The sequence below is a fragment of the Coenobita brevimanus genome, chromosome 98 (assembly GCF_032717465.1).
Source record: "Coenobita brevimanus isolate Jiangsu-jjx chromosome 98, ASM3271746v2, whole genome shotgun sequence".
In the NCBI taxonomy this organism is placed as follows: domain Eukaryota; kingdom Metazoa; phylum Arthropoda; class Malacostraca; order Decapoda; family Coenobitidae; genus Coenobita; species Coenobita brevimanus.
Genome location: NC_137051.1, coordinates 748708 through 767266, shown reverse-complemented (window position 1 = coordinate 767266; position 18559 = coordinate 748708). Strand labels below are relative to the sequence as shown.

At 42.4% G+C, this 18559-nt stretch overlaps 1 protein-coding gene across 1 annotated transcript; it reads right to left on the bottom strand.

Moving 5' to 3' along the window:
* Positions 1 to 1774: 1774 nt before the first annotated feature.
* LOC145414149 (degenerin-like protein asic-1) lies at positions 1775 to 10833 on the bottom strand. Its single transcript, XM_080283716.1, has 13 exons — positions 10752 to 10833; positions 8671 to 8760; positions 7492 to 7684; positions 7085 to 7226; positions 6298 to 6465; positions 5872 to 5955; positions 5435 to 5564; positions 4919 to 4991; positions 3929 to 4036; positions 3883 to 3893; positions 3563 to 3639; positions 2748 to 2862; positions 1775 to 1836 (listed from the first exon to the last, which is right to left on the bottom strand). Exons 1-13 carry the CDS (start codon positions 10831 to 10833, stop codon positions 1775 to 1777), a joined length of 1335 nt encoding a protein of 444 aa, XP_080139842.1.
* Between the last annotated feature and the right edge of the window lie 7726 nt (positions 10834 to 18559).

Here is an 18559-nt window from a genome sequence, read left to right as displayed (position 1 = left end):
GCCCATCGGAAAATGGGTACTTGCGACTTTTAGACACGGATTTAGGATATCCTACATAAAACATTGAAAAATCTTTTTCAAGTCTTGTATGCGTGAAGGTGGCCAAGTGTTTATTTTTGCCATAATTATGCCACTTTTTTTATTCACTCGGGGCATGGCGCCACTTCAGCGCTTGTAACCTTATGAGCGCTGTTTTCATTGACATCAAATTGCATGTAAGTTACAGTTTAATGAACTTGAAAAAAAAAAAAAAGTTTGATTACATGTCGTTGTGGGTGGTTAGAGAACTTCCTTCATCACACCCACCGTCCCATCTCTTGAAGCCGTTGGTTTGTGATAATGAAATAACACATCAAGACTATAATTTTTACTATAGTAAGACCAACATCTTTCACAGTACCGGTACGTATTGCTCTATCACTACACCACAGTCCTTTCCATCGAATGTGGAAAATATATGACTGTGAATGAGCTGCGTTTTCCTTAGCATTTGAAGGAAACCGTAGAATCTCCTTACATAGTTTACGTCAGCTACATCTTATTATTCTTTGATTTGTTCTGTAGTTTTGATATCTACACAGTCTGCATCAGTAACATACGGAACGTGATATTAGGTGCCATATACTGTCATATAGCCTAGAAAATAAACCTTTGTGGAATAATACTGTGGAAAAAAATCTGGGAAGCTAAGCAGAACACGACCTTATGTATTTATTGCCGAAAGAAAATGAAAACCATTCGAATCATATCTGCCATCACTGAACTTAACCACTGCTTGAATTTGAAGTACAAGAGGAAAGTCATCATCATCATCATCATTGTTATTATTATTATTAGTGGTAACCAAGTAGTATATATATGCAAAATGATCCTCTTGTAAGTGACATTGTGCATCAACACTTACCGGTACTCTAACCAGCACTATACACCTCTTCCCCAGTATTGCTTGGATCGTGTAGGCTAAAGCTCTTCCAGTTTTTGAAAAGATAATGCGGTATGCCCATATTCTGCAGCTGGATCCTACGCCAGACCGGAACTATTGCGTGGTGTCTTCACATACATTACCATTATCGGTTGGTTTCGTCCGAGAGATGTCGAACCCCTTTTCATCGAAGTTAATGACCAGGTGTAGTCAGATTGGAGGATAAATTTGACCATTATTCGTGGAGACCTCATAGTTAAGGTTCAAAAAATTTCACACAACCACGACTAAATACTCAAGCTGTGAGTGGCCCAGTTCTGTCAGACGAAAACAACCCGGCTTTAGTTGGTTTACTTTGGTATATATAATTCTTCAGCTACTGCAGAAGTATTTGCAAGGCACATCGGTTACGCCATGCTTGTTGAAGCCACGTATTTCCCTGAGACTGGAGATAATATAACTAAAACGTATCATTTGATCCATATAGCTGTGGTTAACGATTTGTACCATCTTGTAGGGTAAATTGCGAAGAAGCCAGTGCTTGGTTATTAAATTCCTGCAGTCAGTGGACGTTATTTGTAGTTTATTCTTGCTGCCACCAGGCGATTTTTTTTATTGCATAGGCCAGAACTTTAATAGTCACGGGGTTAGTGAAGGCGACCACGGCTAGCCAACCCCCGAGGTTCGTTAAGTCTACTGAGCTGAAAAAAATCGTCTGGAGGCAACAAGAATTAAAAAAAAAAAAAAAAAAGCCTTAATGATCCCTGGCCAGTTAGTCTTAAGCCTTTTAGATTTTTTTTTTTCTTGTGGAAATGAGGCACAGTTTGGCGGGTGTTAGGTGGGGGGGGGGGATCACTCGCCCAGGAAGATGGTTTTGAAGGCTTCTGAGGCGTATTGGCGGCGTCTGTTCCATGCTGACACAGGAAGAAGGAAAACAATAATTAGTCAAGCAGTACCGTATTCTGTAGTAGTAATAATCATCGTCGTCAGTAAATATATATTATCAGTCACTCAGTACCGCATATATAGTACCGGTAATCATTACCTTCATCAATGTCAAGAGATGTTATAGCAGTATTATATATACTGTAAGTTAGAGCTACTGTATAATGTACTGAAAAAAAAAAAATGCATATTTCGTAAGTTTGCTGTAATATTGGATAAAGTAACTTGGACGATGACAAAACTTAGTTCCTTTGTTACAGTACATTACTATTATTAAAACCTAACAGTTTATTACAGGAATGTTTTTATGCTCGAAACCAGAGAGGATTGTTAAAGGTTGAGGAGTTGTACTAAATAAAATAGTTGCCGGTATTTATTGGTGTGGTTTGACGGTGCTCCAAATAGGCTACCAGTCTGTCGTTAACTTAATATACCGGAAATCATTCTTACCAAGGCCTAATTATAGTGATGATGGTGGTACTGAGGTATCAGCGATTTCATTTTTAATGGTCGCGGTGGTATTGCACCGGCATTATAACTGCTTAGCCTACCTATTACTGGCAGCAATGGTTGTGATGGTGTTGGTATTGTGAGAGGTACGCTACTTTTACGTGGTTGTGTGCAGCGGTATGTGTTGGTGTGGTGGTGTTAGGGATAGACTAGCTTAGAGACAATCTGTTAAAGAACCTTAGACACTGGCCGTGTTGTGGTGGTGGAGTTGGTGTGCTGTGGTGCGGTAGATATATGGCATGGAGGTATTAGACGCAACTTATAATCCTACCTAGTACTGGTGGTGGTTGTGGTGGTGCAGGTAGAGGTGGTGTGGCGTGGTGTGGTGCAGCTGCAGTGGTGGTGGTGTGGACTTCATAACGCCTTCTACGGAACAGGAGCAGCAGTAGGTCAGCCAGGAACTCTATAAGCTCCACTATGGTGACGATGGACATGCCCAGGAAGAGGCCAAGGTTGCCCCCGAAGTTGCAGATTAACGTATCGAACTGGCGGAGGAACGGATTAAGGGTCGGATTCTGAGTGGCATAGGAGGCTTCGTAACGCATCTGTAGCGATTAATCTTAGTATATTACACCTTAGAATTCTCGTGTAAACAGTTTATGTGGTATTATTATCGACATGCTCTGCATTTCTAACACAGTGGGATATTTATAAAACGGGAAGAGGTTTGTATACATTGTGGGATTGGTGAATGTGAAGGTTGAAATGTTGTAATGGCTGTGTTTATATGGTATGTCATCAGTTTTACCCCACATGGCTCTAAGCTAGCCTGTTCTGCCATTAACCTATTCATATTGCCTGGGTTTAAGAATAGCTCTCTGCCCTATCTATCACGCCTTCCATCCATCCATCAGTCTATCACTTTATTTCTTTCGCCTTCCATCCATCCATCAGTCTGCCATTTTATTTCGCCTCCCATCCATCTATCAGTCTGTCACCTTAGCCTACTTGTTTCTTGCTTTCCGTCCATCCATCAGTCTATCGCTTTGTCTCGCTTCCATCCATCCACCAATCTCTCACGTTGTTTCTCGCATCCATCCATCCATCCAACCATCAGTCTATCACTTGTTTCTCGCTTTCCGTCCATCCATCAGTGTCATTTTTTCTCTAGCTATCCATCCATCCATCAGTCTATCGCTTTGTCATTATAACTTTTGGTTATCCATCCATCTATCAACCACTCACCGTGTAGGCTGGGCTCTCTTCTATTGTCTCGTAAGATAGTGTGTCCATGTACACGTGGAACCGCACTGTAGCGTTGTCTGAACTGTGTTGAAAGTATGGAACAAATAAGAACGCAGTTTGTTCATGTTAGCTTGGATAACACTGGACAATAGCATTTTTACCTTTGATAACAGCAGTAATGGATTTGTTTACGCAATTATTATTATTATTATTATTATTATTATTATTATTATTAATTATTGATTGTAGCAGAAGTAGTAGGGAGTGGTACCGTAGTAGTAATAGTAGTATATCCATTATAGTTTTATTATTATTATTACTACTACTACTACTAATTATCCACTATTCAAAAGTCTCAGCACTTACTTAGAGCACAAGTCGTCTGCTATAGCTTCCTGCTTCATGTTCTGTACGATGGTGTAAAAGAGGCGGTTCTCCTGGCCGGATGTCACTTGCGTCATGTATAGCGTCTGTCTGGGGGTTAGAAAGTTAGAAGAGCTAGATATGTTAGAGGGGATGGGTGGAGTGGTTAGATGCGGTAGAGGAAGTTGGAAGAGTTGTTAGGTGTAGAGGGGGGTTGTTAGATGTTAGAGGGAGCCAGATGGTTAGATGTACTATACATAGCGTCCAGGGATTAGTTAGAAGGGTTTGATGTGTTAGAGGGGGTAAGGAGAATTGTTAGATGTTAGTGGGATAGACATAGCCATAGGGAATTAGAAGCGTTATATTAAAGGGGGGAATATGTGTGATGGAGAAGAGATTTGCATGTCTGAGGGAAAGTCAGAAGTCGAATTAATCTAGCTTAGAAGAATAAGTGTCTTACTGAAAGGGTTAGAGAGAGAGAGAGAGAGAGAGAGGTCATCATTAATAGGATACAGATAAGATGGAGGATAATAATGTGGACTTACACCAGCAAGGAAGAAGTGTTGAGGAGCTTCCAAGTCTGCTAGTGTGCTGTCTTTTGAGGTGCACGCTACTTACGTGAGTGATAGTTGGGAGTTAATGTGTGGTATATTAGAGGTGGGGTTTGTGGGGAGAATTACTGCTTGTTAAATTTGAGGTACTGCGTGATAGATGAGTAAGTATCCATTAGATCAGAGTTAGCTTGTGTTAGAGATAGTATGTTGTTATGCTGTGGTATATGGTGTGGTATTGTATGAATGGTATGGTATGGTATGAGATTGTTATATGGTGTGGTATGGTATCGTATGGTATGAATGGTATGGTATGGTATGGTATGATAATGTTATGATAAAATAATGTTATGGTTTGGTATGGTGCGGAGCGGTATGGTATGGTATGATAATGTTATGGTTTGGTACGGTATGTTATGATAAGATATTGTGTGGTACTTACTGACAAGCGGGTGGACAGTTACACGTGAATCGCCTTTGTTGGTAGGAAAACATTACCATGTCCATACACACTTCTGTCCATGGGGGAATGGTAGTTAGTATGGTAGTCTTTATGGTAATTGTTTTATTCATTCAGTCGTTATGTCACTATATTACTACACCAGGTGAGGCTGAATTAGTTTAGGCCATGGTAGGTAAGGTTATATTAATTTAGGTCAGGTCAGATTAGGTTAGACTAGACAACGTGACATAGGGTTAGGATAGGTACTGATAGCCGTAGATAAGCCTATACAGAGACTTAAGCAAATAGATGATTAAATAGTTAAGCAAGAGGTATACAGATTAACTGACACTGGAGATGGATAAACATTAATAATAAATTGCCTAGACAGGAACATAAGCAGGTAGATAGGCTAATTGGTAGATAAGTTGGAAATAGATAAATTAATACCGTCTGCTAGATAGATATGCGAGTAATTAAGCAAATAATTAACTTCAGAACTATCTTCAAACTTACTCTGCTCAACTTTGAAGGGTGAACACTGATCTTCTGGCCTATCCTCTGCATGCATCCCTATGTGGTTCTTGCTCACGTAACACTTGCATTGCCTCCAGTACTCTCTCTCTACGCACTCCTTACGGCACCGCTGTTAAGGGCAGGCGGGACAGGAGTTTGAGGAAGCGTGTAGTGTTAAAAGGATAGTGGTAATATATCTTGGCCAAGTGATATACTGCCCTGTTTTATGTTTGCCATTTTTGTACCTATTTTTATTTATGTGTTTGGGTCTGTGGGGAATGTGTGTTTGAGTGCGGTAGGTGTGGGTGTGGATGTGTAGCTGTCACTTACAATAGGGCTGTAGTGAGTGAAGTCGGAGTTGCGTGTGTGTGTGTGTGTGTGTGTGTGTGTGTGTGTGTGTGTGTGTGTGTGTGTGTGTGTGTGCAACTGTCACTTACAAGAGAGGCGTATTGCATAAAGTCGGAGTTGTTGGTGTTGGGGGCGCAGTTTCCGTGCGGTTTGCCTACTCGCTTGAGCTCCTTCTGTTGAGGAGAGAGAGGAATTGGTTATCGGTACACACACACACACACACACACACACACACACACACACACACACACACACACACACACACACACACACACACACACACACACACACACACACACACACACACACACACACACACACACACACAACAAAATTTAATACACTAGGTTTGCACGCATCTTAGGATAGGAACATCAAACCCCGACGGAGACGCGGTAGTGCGATCCTCTGGAAAGCCTGCGTAGTGGGGATTTAGATAGACAGGTAGGTAGATAGATAGAAAGACAGGTAGATAAACAGATAGAAAGATAGACAGATAGAGAAACATTACTAACCCTCGTGACCCCTACGGAGACGCTGTACTCTGGCGAGACATTGAAACCCTCATCCTCCGGGAAAGGTATATGGTAAGGACTGTGCACGATGACACGGGCACCCACCTCACTCGACAGCAGGGACAGGTACTCGCTCGTCTGGATGTTCAGGGTCACGCGTAGGCCTCCCTGAGGTGATGGTACAGTATAGTAGGTCATGGGGGTCAACTCTTGCACTGCCGTGACCTGATTTTGTTTCTGTTCTTGGTGTTAGTGATGGTTTAATTGAAGTTTGGAAAGGCCTCAAGTGGTGAAGGTGTTAATGAAGGCTGTATCAAACCCCTGCAGTTTGAAGATGGAGGTGTTAATCGGGTTTTTTGGATATTTGAGTGTTCTAGGGGTCTTAGAGAAATGTTAGATACCAGAGCGTTCCAAGGGTCTTAGAGAAATATGAGAGATAATGGTGAAAGGACGTTAGAAGAATGTTAGAGAGATATTGATGTTGAAAGTCTTGTAGAAAAATGTTGGTGATATTAGAGCGTTGAAAGGGTTACTTTAGAGAATGTTAGAAGAAAAATGTCAGGGATATTTGGGTGTTCCGAGAGTGTTAGAAAGTACTGTTAGAGTTATTAGAGTGGTTCAGGGGTGTTAGAGGATTGTTAGAGGTATTAGTGTTCCAAGGGTGTTAGAGAAGTGTCAGAGAGAGATATTAGTATTCCAGGATGTTAGAGAATTGTTAGATGTTAGATTAGTGTTCCAAGGGTGATAGATAAGTGTTAGGGAGATATTAGAATCCGTATCTACCCACCACAGGTCCGGTAGACGATGTTTTCTTCACCTTAGCAAACACTATTTTCTCCTTGCCATTCTCCTTGACCGTCACCCTCCTGTAGGCGGAGTTGTACGTGTAGCACCGTCCGTACTGGTCACTGGGCCATGAGTAGAAGTTCCTGCACGCACACACGCGCGTGGGATTGGGATGGATTGAGTTAGGTTAGTTCCATGCACGCGCACGCACACGCGAACGCGGGGTTAGGTTGGGTTGGATTGGCTTAGGTTAGAGTTTCACACACACACACACACACACACACACACACACACACACACACACACACACACACACACACACACTATAGATTTCAGTGTCTGGTTTGGTTAGGTAAAGTTAAAATCAAATTCAGTCTTAACTCAGGGTATATACAAATTTCCACTTACTTATGGCTACAAGCTCTGCGATCATAACTACACGTCTTGATGAAGTCCTTGGCGGGAATGGAGAAGTTGTCCAGGTCATCGATCGTCGGGGAGAAGAGGCCCAGCAGGTCAGAGAAGTCAGGGGTCTCGCTCTTCTGGAACACCTCTTCAACCTGCTCTTTGCCCAAGTGTCCTTCCTCCCACTTTTGAAACACTGGAGTCACAGAGATAATTGTAGACTTATAGAACCTTTAGAACCTGGTGTTTATTAGAGTCTATGTATCACGCCAGGTCAGTTTCAGAGCTTAGCAGTGTCCCGGTATGACTTAAGAACCTAGACAATAACAGGAGATTAATATTGGAAGTTGAGGTTTTATCGCATTAGGACTTAGTGTTGAAAGTTGAGGTTTTATCACATTAGAACTTCGTACAGTACTTACACACATACTCAGGTCTTGTAGCATCGTTAGTTTTAATACGGTACGCTACACTTATAGTTAACTCGGTGGCTCTTTACGTTTCAGTAGACTACAGTACTTACACGCATACTTAACACTGTTTTAGGGTATTAGAGACCGTGGTGTTCTGTGGTATTCAGTTCTGTGGTATTCTTGTTTATGGTGTTCAGCTCTGTTGTGTTCAACTTTATGGCGTTCAACTCTATAATGTTCATTTGCAATAATCTCTGTGGTAGGTTACTCATCTGTCTGGTACCACACTCATCTCTTACTCAAACCTCCCCTGCCTCTCTCTCTCTCTCTCTCTCTCTCTCTCTCTCTCACACACACACCCTACCGGTACTCACGGGCATCCTCCCAGCAAACGCCCTTCATGCAGGAGGCGCATCTGGTCGTTATTTTTGTATCTTTATCGTATTTCTCCTCCTCCGTGTAGACTGGAACAGGTTAGGTTAAGTTGGGTTAGGTTAGGTCAGGTGGGAGAAGTTAAGCTAGGTTGCGTGTGGGTTGGGTTAAGCGGGTGAGTTATGTTGGATAGGGTTGGGTTAGGTTGCATTGGATTTGGTTTACTTAGGCTAGCTTAGGTTTAGTTTCGTTAGGGAAGTTTGGTTTAGATAGGGAAGGGTGGTCTAGGTTAGGTTAGGGACAGTGTGTGTTATTATCATTACTGTAGTTACTTTTTATCATCATCATCATCATCATCCCCAAACCGCCATAAGCGTACATTAAAGAGGGTTGTTACCATTGAGCCTGTAGTCGAAGCAGCCAAAGTTGTCACACACCACCTCAAGGCGACACAGCGGGTTAAAGCTTAGTTCCTCGCTATAGTTGTCTGCAAGAGAGAGAGGCTAGGTTAAGTTAGGCTTGGTTAGATTTGGTTAGGTTGGATTAGGTTAATTTAGGGTTAGTTATGTTAATTTAGGTTACGTTTGGTCAGATTAGGTTGTTGATTTTGTTTAGGTTACATTAGGGTAGGTTGACTTAGATTCTGTTAGGTTAAATTAGAAGGTTGATTAATGTGGATATCGTTTAAAATTTCGTTCAGGTCCCATATTCCAAATGAGTAGAAAAGAGAGAGAGAGAGAGAGAGAGAGAGAGAGAGAGAGTCTAAATCGACCCTCACCCAAAGTGCATTTCGTGGTCGTTGATGATGATGATGATGTCAATCCTCGTCGAGCATCCCTCTTCTGCTTGAAGTAAGAGTAGTACACACCGCAGGAGAGTCGGATCTTCTCTCTCTCGCTTGCTGATACGGTTGTGGCTGTTAGAGGGGTGTTAGGAGTGTTAGAAGGGTGTTAGGAGGTGTTAGAGAAGGGTTTGATGATGGTGAATGATGGTGGAAGGGTGTTCCGTGATGTTAGAGGATTTGATGGTGGTGGATGATGGTAGAGGGGTGTTAGGAGGGTGTTAGACGGTGTTAGAGAAGATTTTGGTGGTGGTAGAGGGGTGTTAGGAGGGTGTTACGCGGTGTTAGTGCAGGATTTGATGGTGGATGGTGGTAGAGGGGTGTTAGAATGGTGTTAGGGGGTGTTAGAGAAGGGTTTGATAGTAATGGATTGTGATAGAGGATGTAAGGAGTGTTAGAAGTGTGTTAAGTGGTGTTAGAAAGGTGTTAGGAGGTGTTAGAGAAGATTTTGATGGTGGTAGAGGGTGATGTTTTTTATTTCTTATTTTTTGTTACTTTCAGACTTTTTATTTAATTTACGAAGGATGTTAGGGAGGCAATAGGTAATGTTAGGAGCATCAGTGAAGACTTATTTACACACACACACACACTCTCTCTCTCTCTCTCTCTCTCACCTTCCCTCTTCACCCTTCCTCCAGGTGTCTTCAAGAACTTCTCTCTGTTCTTCTGAAAATAATAATAATAATAATAATAATAATAATACCGGTAATAATAATATTCTCAGTTTCTTTTTTTCAGTAATTATTAACCCATTTATTGCAAGGATATCTCATTTGATTCTGATTATTTCTAGACGATTTTGTTCAGTTTAGGAGAGACTTAGAACTTGAGGGTTAGAGATAGCCTAGATTAACCCCTTCACTATGAGATCCTTCCTGCGATGAATGAAATAGTGTTGTTGTAGTGTGAATGAAGTGACGTCATTAGTAAACAACGGAAGTGACGTCATTGTAGTAGAGGAGTAAACAACGGAAGTGACGTCATTATAGTAGAGGAGTAAACAACAGAAGTGACGTCATTGTAGTAGAGGAGTAAACAACGGAAGTGACGTCATTATAGTAGAGGAGTAAACAACGGAAGTGACGTCATTGTAGTAGAGAAGTAAACAACGGAAGTGACGTCATTATAGTTGAGGAGTAAACAACGGAAGTGACGTCATTGTAGTAGAGGAGTAAACAACGGAAGTGACGTCATTATAGTAGAGGAGTAAACGGAAATGACAGTGTTGCAGCAGAGTAAACAGTGGAAATGACGTCATTGTAGTTGAGGCGTAAACAACCATATTTATAAGTTTGTATTTGCATAAGCCAATCGATTATGGTAAAGATAGATTAATAGAATGAGGCAGATGGATATATTAACTGGATGGTTGTTTGGTGTGTGTGTGTGTGTGTGTGTGTGTGTGTGTGTGTGTGTGTGTGTGTGTGTGAGAGAGAGAGAGAGAGAGAGAGAGAGAGAGAGTTTTCACTTAACACCTACCTTCGAAAACGCCACAAAATTCATAACTTTGACCTTCTTCTTAGGGTTTGGCAGGAGTCGAAAGCCGTCTGGTAGGAATGATACTGGTCTTTCTTCCTCGTCCTCCTCGTGATAGGGTCTATATCTCTCCCTCCTCACCCTTCGTTCTGAATCCATGCCTCTTCTTGGCCACTCATCTCGTATTTCTTCCACTGCCGTATCCAGGTGATTTTTATAGTCGTCTTCTGGGGTGTCATCCATCAATCTTTCTTGCGTTGTCTTGCCTTCCTCTTCTCGCCTCTCAGACCCAGCCTTGTAGGAGAAATGTCAGAAATTTTACCATGGCGTCTTCTAAGTTTGACTCTCGCAGTAACCAAGGAAATTGTTGAGGTTGTGACAGGTTTTTCGAACTGGAGGGGTTAGGTGTAGCGTTCACTACTAGGGCGTTCTTCAAAGCAGATTAGAACAGATAGCTAGTGTTTGCCAGTGTAAATGAAGATATCCTTGGGCTGTAGGAGTTAAATGTAATGTTATTCATCCTCTACCTCCTTTAACAACAATTAACCTAACCCCGCCCCCCTTATATCATCAGCCTAGCGGTATCAGGAAATAAGCTTACTTGTATGAGAAAACAGACTAAGCCTTACAAGGAAACAAGCTCAGCCATTTGAGGGAACAAGCTTAGCCGTATGAGGAAATAAGCTTAGTCATATGAGGAAACAGACTCAGCCATATGAGGAAACAAGCTTAGTCATGTGAGGAAACGAGCCCTTAAAAATATATCTTAGTTACAAGGAAGAGTTTTCGTAAGTAATTTTGTACCCCTCTGCCCAGAACCATACTTGCTCACCTGGTTGCTTGCGGATCTTTCCAGTTGGGGTTGATTTCCTAAAACGGCGAACCTCTTTTTGCGTAGGCCTACACTTTCAGCTGTGGTTGTTGATGAGGATTCAGAGTCGATTGTTGAGGTTGAGGTTGATGATTCTGTGTTCAGGGTTGATGGAGTTAATGATTCTGTGGAGAGTGTTGATGTTGAGGTTGATGATGCTGTGGTGAGTGTTGATGGTGATGTTGATTCTGTGTCCAGTGTTGATGTTGAGGGTGATGATTCTGTGGAGAGTGTTGATGTTGAGGTTGATGATGCTGTGGTGAGTGTTGATGGTGATGTTGGTTCTGTGCCCAGTGTTGATGTTGAGGGTGGTGATTCTGTGGAAAGTGTTGATGTTGAGGTTGATGATGCTGTGGTGAGTGTTGATGGTGATGTTGATTCTGTGTCCAGTGTTGATGTTGAGGGTGGTGATTCTGTGGAGAGTGTTGATGTTGAGGTTGATGATGCTGTGGTGAGTGTTGATGGTGATGTTGATTCTGTGTCCAGTGTTGATCTTGAGGGTGATGATTCTGTGGAGGGTGTTGCTGAAATTGATGCTGGTGATTCTGTAGTGAGCGTTGATGGTAAAATTGTTGACGATGGTGCTGGGGTTGGCTCTGTACTTGGTGTTGGAAGAGTTGTGGTCAATGATTCTGTGGTGGGTGTTGGCAGAAGTGAAGTGGATGATTCTGTGGCAGGTGTAGACGATTCTGCGTTGAGTGTTGAGGATACTGATGACATTGTTGAAGATAAAAGTGTCAGCGCTGAAGGTTCTGAAGTGAGCGTTGAGGATTCCGAAGAGAGCGTTGAAGATTCTGAAGAGAGTGTTGATAATTCCGAAGAGAGCGTTGAAGGTTCTGAAGTGAGCGTTGAGGATTCCGAAGAGAGCATTGAAGATTCTGAAGTGAGCGTTGAAGATTCCGAAGAGAGTGTTAAAGATTCTGAAGAGAGTGTTGAAAATTCCGAAGAGAGCGTTGAAGATTCCGAAGAGAGCATTGAGGATTCCGAAGAGAGTGTTGAAGATTCCGAAGAGAGTGTCGAGGATTCCGAAGAAAGCGTTGAATATTCCGAAGAGAGCGTTGAATATTCTGAAGAGAGAGTCGAAGATTCTGAAGAGAGCGTAGAAGATTCCGAAGAGAGTGTCGAGGATTCCGAAGAAAGCGTTGAATATTCCGAAGAGAGCGTTGAATATTCTGAAGAGAGAGTCGAAGATTCTGAAGAGAGCGTAGAAGATTCTGAAGAGAGCGTTGAAGATTCTGAAGAGAGCGCTGAAGATTCTGAAGAGAGCATTGAAGATTCTGAAGAGAGAGTCGAAGATTCTGAAGAGAGCGTTGAATATTCTGAAGAGAGAGTCGAAGATTCTGAAGAGAGCGTTGAAGATTCTGAAGAGAGCGTTGAAGATTCTGAAGAGAGCGTTGAAGATTCTGAAGAGAGCGCTGAAGATTCCGAAGAGAGCATTGAAGACTCTGAAGACAGGGTGTTCAGAATGTTGAAGAGACTTAATATGATTCATCTGTGTTTGATTCGATGGTGGTGATGTCTACATATATTATTTACTTCGGGATTTCAGAATAAAATATTGACAAAGTTTGATAATGCTGAGGTTTTGAATTTTGAGTGTTGCTGAGTCTATCGCTACATCAATTTCTGTGGTTAGAAATATGTGAGAATTATGTATAGTTACTGTACCTGGTGTTGTAGTGTCGCTGTAGTCGTCGTTGTAGTCGTGGTAGTCGTAATAGTCGTAGTCATCAGGCGTATATTCGTCCAGACCTTCACACTCTGGAGGAGGAGCGAATCAGGTGCTTAGATGGATTGGATGATACATGTGTGAGATACATTAGTTCCCCCCACTGAGTTTTTGTTTAGTTACCGGTATCTGTCAGTCTGTGTGTGTGTGTGTGTGTGTGTGTGTGTGTGTGTGTGTGTGTTGGGACAATAATAGGGAGACACGCACATGCTATTCTGTGTTGTATTATTCATCACTCTACGCAGTCCTGCCTCACACACACACACACACACACACACACACACACACACACACACACACACACACACACACACACACACACACACACACACACACACACACACACACACACACACTCACACACACACAATTTCCCCCTTCTCTCTCTCTCTCTCTCTCTCTCTCTCTCTCTCTCTCTCTCTCTCTCTCAGCATCTCATTTTCCACACCTCAACTACCTTATACATAATGCAGATTGGCTTAACTCTTAAATCGAGTCAGTTGTCTTCTTGCCTGCTTGCTTGAACTCTCTCTCTCTCTCTCTCTCTCTCTCTCTCTCTCTCTCTCTCTCTCTCTCTCTCTGTATACACACACACACACACACACACACACAGAGTATGTGTCCGTGTGTGTGTGTGTGTATATATATATATATATATATATATATATATATATATATATATATATATATATATATATATAAATACCGGTATATATTTACATTAGTCCGCCTTTATCTATCTATCAGTCCCAATCTGTGTCTGTCAATCTGTTTATCTGTCTGTGTACTATTTTGTTATATAAATTTTATTATTATTATTATTATTATTATTATTATTATTATTATTATTATTATTATTATCAATGTTATCATTATTATTATTATTACTGTTTCTTTTCTTTTCTTTTTTTTTTTTTGCCCTTCCCTAACAAAATCTACCTCTTTTTCTCTCCTTATCACCTCTCCACCACCCTACCATCTCTCTACAGTCTCCTTCCCTCCACCTCCCTTTTATCCCTCCATCTTCCCTCCCTCTCTCCCACGCAATTACCTGGCGAAGTGTTCTCGTCCTCTATGGCAACAAATGCCCCCCATGTAGGATGGCCGTACAGCTGTTCTCGGGTGGGTAGTGGGTTCAGGTTGCACACTGTTATTGCTGGGAACTCTGCCACGGTGTCCTCGTTTACCTAGTGATTGGAGATTGTTTTAGGAGATAGATGCGTAGAGAGATAGGAAGTAGGTTGGGCAGAAGGGTAGGTAGGGATTTAGAATATAAAGTACCGGTATATAAGTATAATGCGTATATAGTCGGACATGTACGTGAATACAGGTGTGTTCGTTAGGCTAAATTGACGTGGACTGGGGTGAGGTAGGTATCATCATGTTAGGTTAGGTTATTTTGGTTAGATAAGGTACCGTACGATCAACTTGGATTATACTTCATTCACTTTAACTAGAAGGTTTTTGTCCTTTTGCAGCCAATTTTCCGTAGTTCAGTGGAAAAACAAGACAATTCAGTACGTTGGTTATGCATGCTTTTCGTAACGCCATCGTCTAGTGTTGATTTCTGGGTGTAGCAAAGCATTCAAGATGGAGAGGTGGCAGTTGTACGTCCAGTTAAAAGAGTTCATGTCCAACTGTTGCAGGTTTTTTAATGAACGGAAGACACCTGTAATCTGGTGTATGTATTTTGTTTTTGTTTTTGTTATTCCTTCGTCTGTTTATCTTCTGGGAAAAAAGTGAAATTGTGCATATCCCAGATTTTTTTTTTTTTTTTTTCTGTGAACGGAAGACACCTGTAACCCTGTGCATGGGTTTTTTTTTTTTTTTTAGTTTGTTTTTCCTTTCACTGTTCATCCGGAAAAATAAAAAAGGTTTGGTGGAATTGTGCTTACCCCAATAGTGACCTTCTTTGGGTAGGTGAGGTATTCTGCCAGGACCCTGTAGCACTGGGAGGTCCCGTAGCCCAGCATCACCCCGCACACGCACAGCCACACCACACGACGGAACCACTGACGACTCCTGCGGGGGGAATCAGTCACGCAGTAATAAAACTCTATTACATCTCATGGGGGCGTAGGGAAGGAGTTGAGTCACGGGAATCAGTCACGCATTAAGAAAACAGGCCCTTACGTCCTTTGAGGGCATAGGGAAGTAGTTGAGGGACGTTTGTATAACCAGGCAGTTGACCCGTGTGGTTATATCGGTGCCACAGCGTGAAGGCGCCTCTCTCCACCTCCGGTATGACGTTAATTAGAAAATAAGAAATACGTCCTCGGGTTGAAGGGCGTGACTCCTGGAGCTGTATTCCTCTCAGGTAAGGAGGCTCCCTAACACCTCTTCCTTAACGATTTTTTTTTATTATGGCTGGTCAGTATCCTTTTGTACCTAATTTCTGCCAGATATGGCGATGTTTAAAGGGTTTATTTAATAGATCAGGACAGTAAGGTGAAAGAAGGAAAATAAATTGCATAGGAAAAGGTGTTAAGGATGTTCCTTGACTGATGATAATACTGACCTTTGACTGTGCGGTGACTTCGTATTGTAATGTCTTCTTGCAACTTCCAAATAATTTAATTCAACTCAAGAAAAAGATGTTTGATATAAACGGGATTTGTCCGGGTAGCATGTTTCCTTTCGGTATTACGGTTCAGCACCAACATCGGGATTGTCAGCCAGGAACGACGCTCGCCCCGTCGTTTCAGAACTAACCATACAGTAGGTTTTTATCGGACAAATGTTTAATGTGTTTCACAGGCAAAATTACTGCAATTAACTAACCCAACCTAACCTAACCTAATCTAATCTAACCTAGCCTAGCGTTAACCTATCCCACTAAGGCTGTCTGGCTGAGGGCAGTGGTGCTGAACTCTTATACAGAAGGGTAATATGCGTCCGGATACGCTATCATTTCGTCCAGGAAAAATATTCTCTCGGGCAAAATAGAGAATGGAGAATGAGAGCTTGACTAGGAGAGTTTGTTTCATTTGGAGGGAGGGAGAGGAAGGGGGACCCCGAGGATGAGATGGAGGGACGGGGTGGAGAGGTGTATGAGTGGGTGGTGTGAGCTGGAGAAAGGCAGCTTGATGGCGAGTTGCAGGGTGACAAGAGGCGATTCGTATGTGGCCACCTTCCTCAGGATTAAGGCGCCTGGCAGTAGATAGATAGATAGATAGATAGATGGATGGATAGATAAGGCTTCTGGCTGTAGATAGGTAGATAGACGGACATATAGACAGATAGATACGGTAGACACATTGGTAGACAAGGCGTTTGGCGGTAGATAGGCAGACAGACAGACAGACAGATAGAGACATAGAATCGTGTGGAGGTAGCATGAACCAAATACTGAATACGTTTGGGGATGGATAGGGGTAAAGGAGTTGATGGAACTGAGAATTATAAAGAAGTGGTTGAGTTTTATTGGGCATTGGTTGAAAGTGGTAAGCGTTGTACCCTGACAGGCCATGGGTACTGGATTTGCATTAAAAATATATCTGGCACATGTTTTAAGTACGTATACACACACACACACACACACACACACACACACACACACACACACACACACACACACACACACACACACACACACACACACACACACACACACACACACATCAAATCACCGTCAGGCCACTTACTGAACTCCTTATGAATAATACACCAGGCCCTCATTTCCACACGTAGCATGGTGTGTGTGTGTGTGTGTGTGTGTGTGTGTGTGTGTGTGTGTGTGTGAGAGAGAGAGAGAGAGAGAGAGGTCTGGTACTTGAACTGTTTCCATATGGCTTGTCATGAATAACTTAAAGACATCAGTGGAATGTTCTCTATTCAATACTCACTCTATTCATGCTTTCAGGCTTTACCAGTTTGCATAAAAGACTGAGGGGAGGAGTTGGGTAGGGGGGAAGAGGGGAAAGGGAGGAGGGATGGAGAGAAGAATTTGCAATAGGAGGTGGTGAAAGGGGAGGGAAGAGAGGAGGAGTGGGCTGGGGAGAAGGGAGGAAAGGGAAGGGAAGGAGAATGAGAGGAAGGAGGAGGGTGTGGGGAAAAGATTGTTTATGTATTTCTTATTATGTGTGTGTGGGGGGGGAGGATGATGGGTGGGTGAGTATAAGAGAACGAATGTGTTATTGTGTTGTGTGTGTGTGTGTGTGTGTGTGTGTGTGTGTGTGTGTGTGTGTGAGAGAGAGAGAGAGAGAGAGAGTGAGAGTGAATTCTGTTGTATGTGGAAACCCGTGTTCAGACTTTCTTCATTAATTTTATATCAGTAAGGGGCGGTCACCATTCAGAACTTCTACACCATAAACGCTATGGGTAAAGCTTTTGTTGGAGGTACTAGCGATCAGACAGGTAGGGTACGAGAGAGGCAATTGAGAGATGGAATGAGAAGAAGAGGCAAAAGGAAAACCAGAAAGAAGAGTAAGAGGAAGAGGTGAACAGAGCACCAGAAGGACGGGTTAGAGTAAGAGGTAGACAGAGAACCAAAAGGAAGGGTTAGGCGGAGAACAGTATGGATATCTAGGGTGAAAGTTGGGTAAGTAAAAGATGGAGTGAGAGGAAGAGGCGGGGGAGAAGGGACGAATTCATAAATAAGGAGGGATTGGATGGAACAGTGTAGCAACGCAAATAGTGTACAGAGACCAGGACTGTTGTATCTTGAGGTTTTTGGTCCTTTATCATCATTTTCTCATTTTTAAGAGCTGGCAGTAGTCGTGTGGTGATGAAAAGAGTTATTGGAGTGTGTGTGTGTGTGTGTGTGTGTGTGTGTGTGTGTGTGTGTGTGTGTGTGTGTGTGTGTGTGTGTGTGTGTGTGTGTGTGTGTGTGTGTGTGTGTGTGTGTGTGTGTAAATAGGATATGCCTAAGTTGTATGTGTGAAATAACCTAAATACCAGGCTGTTGCGCGTGTCACCAGGCCAGTGTAACGTGTTTCCGGTTCCTCCCTCACGCACACCACCGCATGCCACCAGATTCATAAATCTTGCTACTCTCTCTCTCTCTCTCTCTCTCTCTCTCCAATACGTAAGCCTTGTGTAAGAGGGTTTGTTTATTTTCATTTATTTATCTTTTGTTTTTTCAGGTACAGTACTTGCCAAACGGGAATAAATAGTACTAGAAAAAAAAAAAAAGCCGGTTCTGATAATACTAAATTTCTTTGAAGACTTGGGTATCTTGACAGCTCGTTGAGAGAGAGAGATAGAGATAGAGCGAGAGAGAGAGAGAGAGAGAGAGAGAGAGAGAGACCTTAGGTGAATGACAGGGACTCGTTCTTACCTTCTTGTTCTTGGAGAAAACTTTGAATTATGTAGAACTTGGCGACACACCTACTGGCAAACCCATAATGTCCATATAATCACATGTGATA